Source organism: Pochonia chlamydosporia, chromosome 6, assembly GCF_001653235.2.
Source record: "Pochonia chlamydosporia 170 chromosome 6, whole genome shotgun sequence".
NCBI classification, from domain to species: Eukaryota; Fungi; Ascomycota; class Sordariomycetes; order Hypocreales; family Clavicipitaceae; genus Pochonia; species Pochonia chlamydosporia.
Genome location: NC_035795.1, coordinates 29,353 through 41,317, shown reverse-complemented (window position 1 = coordinate 41,317; position 11,965 = coordinate 29,353). Strand labels below are relative to the sequence as shown.

The 11,965-nt window shown below is 44.7% G+C and overlaps 1 protein-coding gene across 1 annotated transcript; it reads left to right on the top strand.

The window, feature by feature from the left end:
• Positions 1 to 5,433: 5,433 nt before the first annotated feature.
• On the top strand, positions 5,434 to 11,683 carry VFPPC_09626 (chitinase; the record flags this gene model as incomplete). The annotated part of the gene is made up of 7 exons (XM_022428666.1): positions 5,434 to 6,245; positions 6,955 to 8,155; positions 8,223 to 9,827; positions 9,882 to 10,152; positions 10,231 to 10,354; positions 10,469 to 11,017; positions 11,113 to 11,683. 7 exons carry the CDS (start codon positions 5,434 to 5,436, stop codon positions 11,681 to 11,683), a joined length of 5,133 nt encoding a protein of 1,710 aa, XP_022284245.1.
• Between the last annotated feature and the right edge of the window lie 282 nt (positions 11,684 to 11,965).

The following is an 11,965-nucleotide window of genomic DNA, read 5'->3' as shown; positions in this document are numbered from 1 at the left end:
AGGTCTTTGTGAACAAAAAGGAGTCATATAGGATAGGGTAAGGTATACCGTTCTAAACCTATATAATAATATAGCTAGCTCTATATCTACTTATATCTGTGTATATATAGACCGTAATATTAAACAGATATCTATACATCTTAACAGTTATAGCAGCCTTCTCCCTAAGGATTATAAAGGCTAGGGCCTCTAACTTATCCTACCTCTAGTTAATATTTCCTATGAGTCTAGTTAAGGGCCTTGCTAATTTAGCATAGTTCTTAATCTATCTGCAGCAGGAACCTAAACCTCCTAAGAATAACCGGACATCTGTGGGGTTAAGGGGAACTAGCTATTCTCTTAGCTTTACTGCCCTATTAGGCTTAATAATTATAGTGCCCCTAATCTAATGCACCTAGCTAATTGCTACTACTATATCTATTCCTAATGTAACCTTCTTAAAGCTTAGCTTTATAAGGGACTAGAGAAGATAAGAAAGCAAGTAGCACTTAATAAACTCCCACTATTTCTTAAATGTCGCATGTTTAGTAAAGATATTATCCATGTAATTATCTACTAGGCATAGAGCCTTAGGGTCTAGTTGACTAACTAGAGATAGCTCTAGGTATAGAGCTAGGATAGAACCTAGAGCTACCCTTATAACTTCCGTCATGGAAAATCCTGCTAATTAGGACCCTTAGGGCATCTAGGTTAGTTATAACTAGGGAAATAAGGGGACTAAGAACGCAAAGATGTATCTCTAGTTAGGGTCTATAGGAATTAACTAGTATGTATGTTTTAGATTAAATACGCTATATAAGCTAATTTAAGGGTCTAATAGATAATTATATAGCTCTATAAGTAGTAGTAGATAACCTCCTAGCATGTTCTTATTAACGTAAGAATAGTTAAAGGTAAGATAGTATTTAGCCTAAGCGTTCTCTAGATCTTTTACCACTAATACTAGCTTTATACTCTAATCTAAGAGCTATTTATTAGCCGCTATAGTGCTTTTATATATTTCTGCTTTAACTCCCTCTATAACTAAATAATAGAGCTAGAACTTCTATAGAGAGAACTACCTCCTTCTTAGGAACTAGTTCTAGGGTAAGGTCTCTACTTTAAGTTAAGGCTTATGTAAGTATAGATCTATCTTAGGGATATCCTAGATAGTCCTTATATTAAGATCTTAATAAGTGTAAAACACCTATATTACTTTCTCTTCTAATCTATTAGGCACTAAAGAGCTAAGCCTAACCCTATAAGATGTAAACTATAGCTTAATAACAGACATAGGTATGCTCTAATTAACTTCTCTCCTCTATACTTAATAAGCTATAGGAAATAAGAACGCAGGTAGTCCTTTAGCTATAGGGCCTAGCTATAAATCCTTAGTAACACTTGGCAATACCTCCTGCTTAAATTCTAACATTAATAATATTAGCAAGTTATCCACATTAAAACTAGCCTTATCTAATTTAACAGCTATATATAGTAAACTTAAGGAATTTATTATCTAGTAGTTATCTGCCTCCTCTTATAAATAGGTGATTCTTAGAGCATAGCTATATATCTATAACACAGGATCTAGCTAGTACTAAGAAAATAGTTACTCTAGGATAGCTATAGCATCTAGCCTATTAAATCTCTTAGGCAACTTATAGATATTACTAGGGTTATATAGTTTAGCAATATGCCTAGGTTATTCTAGAGAACTTAGTTTCCTAACTTAGAATCTAATAAGTCTTTAATCTCCTTCTCTAATGTTTCTAAGTTAGTATTATTAAGGTTCTTAAGGCTAATGTATTCTTAAAGGACCTCCTTATTGTCTGGGGCTAAGAGGAGCTTCTATTTGGTAGACAAGGTAATTAGGAGACCTTTTACAGCCCTTAGTTTCTCCCCTTCCTCCAGTCATCTAATCCACAACTCTAAGGCCTAAATATTAAGGGTAGCTCCTACATTATAAAGCCATAGTATCCCTAGGATTAGGATAACGTCTTAAGGCCGTTAGAATAGCCTGTCTGGCTTTACTATAGCCTAGGTCTTCCGTTTAATCCTAGAATAGGTTACCGTGAGAATCACAAAGTGGGTAAGAGAAAGCACTCTTCTATCTGCGTTTACCATTTCTATACCCTTAAAACTAATAGAACCTAGATTATAGACTAGGATTTTATTCTTACTTATATACCTCTTTAAGATAAGGTTAGCTTCTAAGCCTTAGTCCGCTAGGGCTTTATTCTCACCTAACTCTAAAAGCTTAGAATATTAACTAGTCCTAGCCTGGATTAATACTTCTAAGCGGAATAGTTATTTCCCCGCCTTATTCCTCCTTATTAGCTGTATATTTTATCGTGAATCTAAGGTAGGCACCCCTCTAATAGGAAGGATACTAACTAATCCCGCTATAATGGGTTTCTTTGCTCTGCCTTTCCCCCTTCCCTTTAGGGCTCTTTTCCTAGATAATAGATAACAGAACTATTTAGCCCCCTTAGGACTAACCTGCTAGAAATCAAGGAGACTTAGTGGGACTATAATCTTTCTTGCTAGTGCAGTCTAGTCTATAGAGCTAAGACCCTTACGGCCCTAGATCTCTAATAGGGTGTAGATACTAGTCTTAATACTCTTCTCCCTCTTCTTAGTTCTCTCTACCACTTTATTATCCTCTAATAGTTCTTCCACTAATATAACTTTTCTCTTTTTTAAAGGTGGCTTAATTTCCGCAGATAACGCTATTATCCATAATGCTCCCTCTATAAACGCCTTCTAGTCCTCCTCTATAGCCTGTTTTAGACCTTCCATAGTACTCTTAAGGGAAGCAGGCTTTAGGGATCTTAATTTCTCCACCTTTACGGTCTTTAGGGGCTTAGAGGGCCCTTCTAATGCTAGAAGGCTGCCTGCGTTAACTACTCTCTTACCCTTATTTTCTTTAGCCAGCCGTATTATAATAGAACAAGACTCTAGGTAGCCCCTAGGTAGTATTACTATAACAGTTAGTGTGGTGCCCAGCACATCTAGAGCGGCTAGCACTCTTCCCTTCTTGCAATCTACATCCAAGAGATTAGACTTAGAGGGCTTAATAGAACAGAAACAGGCTCCTAGGGTGTATACTAGGTTCTCTTTATTGGGCCCAGATAGAGGGGATGCTTCTGGTGTTAGAGCTAGTAGGGAGTTAGACTCTAAGCTTAAGGACGTTACCTCTCCTTTATAGTATATCTAGGCTAACCTAGCATTTACTTTCCCAGGCACCTAAGGTTCTCTAGGCTTTAAAGGAGGCATAACTATACTCTTTAGGTATAAGCGCTCCTAGGTAGTAAGAGCCTTATTTAGGAGAGCTATACAGAATAATATGTAATGCCTAGCCACACTATAGCTAAAGCACACTAGACTCTTCTTAGGCAAAGGCTATAATCTATTAATATATAGGTTTAAGAAATTACTAGGTTTATATTATAGTTATTGCTATTAACCTCCTACAGACTATTATGGGGTAGGACCTACTTAAGCTTAGGGTGTAGGGGCTAGAGCTAGGGACCTAGATAGAGGTTTAACTGCTAGTGCCTAGGATGTAGTTCTAGCACTAGCTTAAGGATTAGCATTCTACTATCCGGTTTAATTCCCGTTTAACTGAGATGTGCCCTAAGAGTATTATTGCTAGTAAGGTGCTAGAGTGGGCTTAGCTAGTATAGTAACCACAGGATTTATCTGCTAATTTCTAAGCAAAGGCGCAGTATATAGTCCTATGAAATAAGAATAAAACCCTACCTAGGGGTAAGATAGTTACATCTAGACGCATATAGCCTCCATAGATAGTGCTAGTTAGGGATCTAACTTTATTACCTCTACTAATGCTAGATTAAGGTGATATCTCTAGATTAAGAGGTTATTAATACTTATCCTAGACTATTTAGTGGCAAATTTCTCTAAGAGCGTTAGCTTTACAGTTTAAGTAGTCTCTAGGGCTACCTCTTTCTTTGTATTAAGTACTTACTAAGCTTAGCGTATAATCTCTTATGCCCCTCTTAAACTATCTGCTAAGTACACAGACTAACTAATAGCCTCCTATATAAGGTTTACATCCTGTAGTCCTTTGATAAACCGCCTAATAAAGTCCTTAAGGGTATAGGCTTTAATAAGGTTTAATAGTGTGCCCTTAAAGGCAAGCGGTTAATCCTAACCTCTAGCCCTCTGCAAGCTATTTAGAACTCTAGTGTAATAGGCAGCAAGAGCTTTAGTCTTGCCTTAAGTAAGTTCCACGTTAGCTCTAACGTTCTCTTCTTTATCTACTACCTTTAGAGAATACCTCTCCTTTAACGCAATTTAAAGGGTTTCTAAGTCTAGGAGGGTAGCTAAGTTAAGTTCCGCTTTAGCTGTAATTACACGCAGGTTATTCCTGCTGTTAATAAAGGTAGTAGCTCCTCCCTTAAGGGCTATGTTAATTGCCTGGATAATAGCACTTGGCTCTAGGAGTCTTTCTTAGTTGACTGATTTAAAAGTCTAGTGCAAGCAGGCCAGCTAGCGACCAGCAGATAAAGACCCATTAAAGGTGCTAATAGCCTAAGAAGAGGGAAGTGTAAGGTCCTCTATGTTGGGGAAGAGGGAAATGCCCCTTGCAGGAATAGGAATATAGTTGTATAAAATAGGTAATAATCCTAGCCCTCTAACTAGGGGTTTAGGATGCAGCTTAATAGCAGGCTAACATGCTAGTTAGGCAGATAGGTCTCTTAAGGTCTAGTTAATCCAAGCAGGACAACCATATAGTGCCTTTATAGGCTCTAAACTTAATAAAATGTTAGCTTTAATAGACTTTTCTAATAGGGTTAAAGATAACTCTTCCTAGTCCCAGGAACAGGCAGTCTGGAAATCCTCTAGGGTGTAAAGTGGCCACAGCCACACGGCGCGATAGCAAGGAAAGCTTTAAAAGTGGGTAGGCATATAGCTATAATAACTAGCAAACTTTCTTGATGAATAACTAATAACTTTTTAATGCACTAACAAGGTCTCCTAGCGTGGTTGCCAAAAGAAAGGTTTAAAGTTGTGGTGTGTAAAGTGCATGTATTTATCTAAGCCCTTATAGTGGGCGAGGAGTTGTGTAGTCTAGGTTACGGCCACATCCTCCCAATTTGGGAAGGAGCACACCCAGCTCTAGCTAACAATAGCTGCTCCAGTTTGCCACAGGTGCAATTTCCGAACATGTTTATGATTGGCTAGTAGCGCCCCTACCCGGATACATCCGAACGGTGAACGTTCGAGCAGCGTTCAAATGCTCGGCACGCGACCCTTAGGCTAAAAAGGTTCAGTTATTCGGTGGCCCAGACATTTTCTGTCTGAGTTCCCCGCAAAAAACCAATAAATATACCTGCCGTCCATAGTTCCCATGTGCAACCTGCCGAGCGAGAACAAAACCTAGCTACTAGCAACATTCTACCGCCCGCCCACATTCGATCAATTTTCAACATGAGGCTTCTCGTCCGGTGGTTTCTTCTTCTGGCCTGGTGCCGCTGGGCGGCTGTGGATGCCTCAGGGCAGTCGAAATTACCCGACACTGTTGAGGTGGACTTGGTGTTCCCTCACAACGACACATATGCGCCAGCCCCGATTATACCTATAGTTTTTGCTGTTCAGAATTTTCACGTAAGCCAACCGCTCCATCTATACTCCTATTACACGATTACCGGAGTCCCGTGGTGGAATACCACTACTATACAAGAGGGCATGATTCATTTCGATACCAACCATGCCAACTACTCCAACAATGCCGGCGACTTGCACTTTGTCTACGAATACACTAGCCGTCTTCATAATACCCAGGGCAGCTGGACATTTATATGGGAACTGTACGCAGGAAACTGTACCGACACGGGTCGAGGGCCGGCTCCGCTGCAAGGTAGCCTCGTTTACACGCGGAAAGAGGTCTACTTCTCTACCAGTGAGGGTGCCCAGCAACCGCATCTTGTTGCTGCCACGACGGACGACTCCTGCGAAAAGACACAAGGTGTTACCTTTAATATTACTCAAGTACTCGACGTTCCTGACTCCGAGACACACGCCTTCGGTCAAGGCGTTTGTCCCGTAGTGTCATGGCTAAGCCCGACTCCGAGGCCCTGCTCAGTCAGGATTGACGCTGCTGCAGCATCAAACATGTCGTACCAAATTCAATCTTGGGCATGTATGGACGGCCTGAATCCAAATGTGACCTGCCCATCTGGCGTTCACGGTGAGAGCGTGGCCATACAACTTGCACCGTTTACATCCGGGCAGGCGTCATGGTTAGTGACGGCTCTGGCAGGGCTCGCAATCTTGATGTAGTGGGTTTTTGAATTTTACGTTATATTTTTAAGCAAATTTCTATAATTATAGAACGCGTCTCTATCTAGATAAACAACGGGGGCAATTGCGCGATCTCTTCGTATTCCTGATAGTAGTGATAAGGACAATAAAGGCTGGTTGTAGAAGAGACGGATGCGTCCCAGCGAGCCAAACACCCCAAAGTTCGTATCAAATAAAGACAACGACATAGATATGGTTGTAAGACCCACGACATCACTCAGTATGCTCAGCTAATAAATTTTTTCAAGTCATGTGCTATAAACATTGAAGGAGCAAGCACAGAGCCATACATGGTGGCCTATCATGTTACCCTGAGACAACACGGCCACAGATACTTCTGTCGTCGTCTCAAGCCCGGAACCCGGTTCAAACGGCTGGAAATTAGGTATCCATTACAAGCAGCTCCACAAGCGGCACACGAGATAAAATGCGCACACTGTGTGCCTGCGGCGACTGCCAATTGCTGTGTCGGTATTCCTGTAAGTAGGTAGACCGAGCAGCACAAAAGACCAGTCCAAGACGTGTATTCAAACAAAATAAAACTTCAACTTTCTCTCATAACGCCTAATTCCACCAACTGGCCCGATGCTACGTAGTAGCAGCTAGCTGCCCAGCATCGATGGCCCCCTCCTGGCTAATGTCGGTTAGCCTAGTAGGCCTCGGTCACTTGCTACCTACCAATTTTGAGATAGTTTCGGCGCAGGCGACTCTCCGGCATCCTGTTAGCCCGAGCTACGCTGGTAGAAATGCCTGTCCAGAGCGCTGTATCATTTCCGGACCAAATCCCGCGAACTGGTCTGCCTATCACAACTTTGACCAATTCCAGTCATGCCAGGAAACTTTGTTCTACGGATTTAGTATCCACGACGTGGTTGACGATGCAAACACACTTCATCGCATCTATTCTTGTACTTCGTACGGCTCCGATTGGGCTAATATCCCCAATTCCTCTGTAACAAGCCCTGTCGAGTCCGCACATAACGCTACTTATGAGATTGGATGGTCGATCGGAAAGTTCACTGGGCAGTCTACTGCTACTGGTGGTGCTCTCATTGTCTTGACCAGACAGTTACGTCAATACCTCGCCGGTGGAAATGGTCACAGAAATAAAACTACTCTGCTGTTTGCCCAGTTTGGCCAGACAGCTGTTGGCCTCTATATCGGAAAGGGGTTACAGAGTGAGGGCATAGGATCCTTCGCACTCAAGGCTCTAGAAGATACATTGCTATCTTCAAACCTTTCTGCCTCTAGCATCACCATGCAAGCGTGTGAGCCAGGCCGCGACCACATATTCGGAATTATGGCCACCGGCAATGGCACTTTTACTCCAATACAAAATACGATGAAGAGCTGGGCCAAGGCCGACTGTATCTCCTTGGATGAATCTAGCAGTTTCACTGGCCCAGCTTACTTCATTACTCCGCTTGTGAGGGCAACCAACGGCACGGTGCCTGGGAATCGTGGCAGTAACTCCACATCAGACTTGAAGTCTAGAATCTCCCGGGTCTCAGATCGGGATGACTCCAGGCCAAAGCCCAACGCGGATGGGTCTTGTCATGTGTATACGGTCCACGGAAGTGATAACTGCTGGAGCATCGCAACTGCCAATGGTATCACAATTGATGAGCTTGACAGTTTCAATAAGAATACTTGGGGTTGGAACGGATGCACAAACGTCTGGGACAAAATCAACATATGTTTAAGCACGGGAACACCACCAATGCCTAACCCTATGGCAAACGCTGTCTGTGGCCCACAAGTGCCGGGCACTCAAGCTCCAGCAGCCGGAACTGATATTTCCAAACTTAACCCTTGTCCGTTACATGCTTGCTGCGATGTTTGGGGTCAGGTGAGTTGTATTTGAATTTTTTTGAATGGGATGGATGTCTATGCTAACCTGATCTATCGTATGCCAGTGCGGCACCACGCAAGAGTTCTGCGTGGATACTAGCACGGGGACTCCTGGAACAGCCAAGCCTGGCACAAACGGGTGTATTTCAAACTGCGGCACCAGTATTGTTCGTGGCGATCCACCGGCCGTGTTTCGAAAGATTGGCTACTTTGAAGGCTATAGCTTTAGTAGTCGCGAGTGCCTCTATCAGGATGCACTACAGATTGATGGCTCCCAGTATACGCACGTACACTTTGGCTTTGGAATGATTACGCAAGACTATCAAATTAATACCGGAAACGCCGAAACTACATATGAGTTTGAGAACTTTAAGCGCATTTCAGGGGCCAAGAGAATCTTGTCCTTTGGCGGATGGGATTTCTCAACAAGCCCGGACACCTACACAATCTTCCGTGAAGGTGTAAAACCCGCTAACCGTTTGACTTTGGCCACTAATATCGCAAACTTTATTAAGAAACACAACTTGGACGGCGTTGATATCGACTGGGAATATCCGTCCGCCCCGGACATCCCCAATATCCCTCCGGCTCCCAAGGAAGAGGGAATGGATTACTTTTACTTTTTGGTGATTCTCAAGAACTTGCTTGCCGGCAAATCACTCTCCATTGCGGCCCCTGCGTCATATTGGTACTTGAAGGGGTATCCCATTCAGATTATTAGCTTGATCGTGGATTACATCGTTTTCATGACCTATGATCTTCATGGTCAGTGGGACTCCCAGAACCAATGGTCACAGGTCGGCTGCCCCTCGGGCATGTGTCTTCGGAGCGGTGTCAACTTGACTGAGACGATCAATTCTCTTGTCATGATCACCAAGGCAGGCGTCCCCTCGAACAAAATTGTTGTTGGTGTGACTAGCTATGGACGGTCCTTTGGCATGGCCCAAGCTGACTGTTACGGCCCGGATTGCTTCTACACCGGAGGTCCCCTCAACTCTGGCGCCAAAAAGGGTCGATGCACCAACACGGCCGGCTATATTGCAGATGCTGAAATCAAGGAAATCCTCAAGGACTCAAGCCGAGTGAACCAAAACTACCTAGATGGACCCAGCAACAGTAATATCCTCGTCTACGATGACACCCAGTGGGTGAGCTACATGAGTCCCGAAGTCCTCTCCACGCGAACCCAGATTTACAAGTCGCTTAATATGGGGGGCACAACCAACTGGGCAATCGACTTGGAAGACTACAACGACGTCCCGAACGAGTCGGGCACGAGCAATTGGGTCACCTTCAAGGAGGACCTGAACTCTGGGTTGGACCCATATCAGAAAGGAGACCGACATGGGAATTGGACAAGTCTGACTTGTACAGACCGATATGTGGAGGATAATGACGACTTCACACCCTCGGAGCGGTGGAGCGGGTTAGATTGCCCCGACGCCTGGAAGGATGTGATCGATATATGGAAAACCTCCTACCAAGGTAAGTCGGACAAGCCATTCAGCACAGCCGTCGTCAACATATTGCACGGCCCGCAAACCGTCCGTTGCGAGACGGTGGTGAGCCAAAATCACTGTGATGAGCCAAAGGAATGCACCGACTTTGTTGGATCAGGCACCGGCCCAGCAGGTTACGAAATCTTCAATTCTTTTGTCGAAATTCATGGGGTAAGCTAAGCAAGCGTCCTTGGTATTGTATTTTGCTGGCTGTTTGATGTTCAGGAGCCAACCTCTCTCTTCTCTCTTGTCGACTCACTTGTTACCGCTGTCCGGCTACTAACCAGGCGGTTCAAAATTGGCCTTTTGCAGATGTACGATGACTTTCGTCAAGCCGTGACTGAAGAGGCTGCCCTATACATCAACAACGCGCTTCCCAATTTCGAGAACAAGTTTGCGCCAGTACCCGAGCCGGAAGATAATAGGTGGCTTCTGCTCTTAATCGATCTCATTACCCTCGGCGCTGGCCTAGCCGCTGGGCCATTCTTCAATTCTTGTCAGTAGTAGTAGTCTTCTCTGGTGGTACTCTTTGTCCATGGATACTAACAGACAAATTTGTTTTTTACTTTCCAAGACTTGTCGAAACTACCTTACTTTATAAAGAATGATGCTGCTGGGGCTACACTAAAGGATACTACCATGACCCTCATTGGGCAAAGCACCACCATCGCAAAGGACATGTTGAGTACGAATAACGCGTAAGCTAACAACCACCCACTTGCCACATGACACCTCCCATATTCCATACTCTTCACGGCCGCAGGCAGCTCTCAAACGTGGCTAACTTGACTGTTGAAACCACCTCGCCTCAGTGATTCCTGGTCTCCCAAGAAGCAGGCTGAATTCTCGCACTACATGGGCCAAGCTCTTGACGCCTGGGCTAACCTCGCCGAAGCCTCGGTGCACAATTTGTTCAATGGCTCGGATACAAGTATTGGCCTACTGACGTCTCTCATATCCGATGGGAAGTTCATTCAGGGGAAGGGCCGTGGAGCGCCAGCTTCCCCAAGCAACGCCGCCTTGAAAGCCGCCATTGGGAAAGCATTCTTTGCTTATGCTATCCCTGCCATTTGGGCCGTTTCTGGAACATCCCCCTTCATTATTGACTCGGGTTTTAATTGTGGCGTGAATGACCCCATTGGCGGGTATATGGCTTCGGACACGATGCACCGAACATGGCACTGCGTTGACGACAAGCTGTACTACCTTGCTAGTCCAAAGGGTGATGCAAAATCTTGTGTCAAGCCGTGCACGGGATGTGCAGATGAATGCAAAGACAACAAGTTCTCGGCCCCTCCGGGCATAGAGTGGCTGGATGGCTCGTCGTTTGGACAGATTACGCTGTCTGATCTAGTAACTGGGTGGGTTTCTGAGTCTCCAACACTTGACATTGAATCATCTCACCCCAACGGTGTAACCAAAAATTGACTAATGTCCGATGCATATAAATATATAGATCTGTCAGAACGTACAAAGCAAACGGTGGCCAGAACACCAACACATCGCCGGACCCTAATACGTTGGCCAGTTTCACCGGCGTGGACGTCACAGCACCGGGCTTCATCCGAATGCCAGTTTGCAGTCCAGCCATGGCCTACAAGGCATGGATCGGCAACGGAGACGGACCCGACACCAGTGCACCAGGCTACCCTTGCGCAGTACCCAAGAATGACGACTTCTGCGGTGCCTCGACGTTTGTGGACCAGACAAGCGGCGCCTCCCCGCCAGTTTCCGACTGTCTGGCGCTCATCAAGAAGATACAGGACCGTTCTGACCCTACTGACCACGAGATTGAGAATGCCGTCGGCAACCAGCATCAGATTGAGGAATACGGCGAGTGCAAATTCGGCGTCCAGGGCAACGGTAAAAACGGCAATATCGACTTCCACGTTGGCGGGCAGGATATAATCGATCTTATCAATGATTCCATAAACAAGTTTGGCTCATCTGGCAGGGTCGGTGCCAAGGGCAGCATGAGTTGCAAAGGAACCGTCAAGGGTCAGGATGTTGACTGGGGCCTGTATTAATGCATTTGATGGGACCACGTCTATTTAGTATCATATGTAACTTCTAGCCTTCCCCTAGAAGCGCGTCTAGTGCGTCCTTTCGGAGCCGTGTGCCAAGCCCACGATCCTTACTATGCCCCATATTCCCTTGATTTAGTTTACTTCACTTCAATCACTATGGGGCCAGTCGGTGCCCAAAGAGGGAACGAAAATGTATTATTCTCCGACTAACCGCCCACGGTCAATAAAGAAAGAAGGTCAAATGTCCAGTTAACTACATATCTTTCGTTATATGCTTGCTTG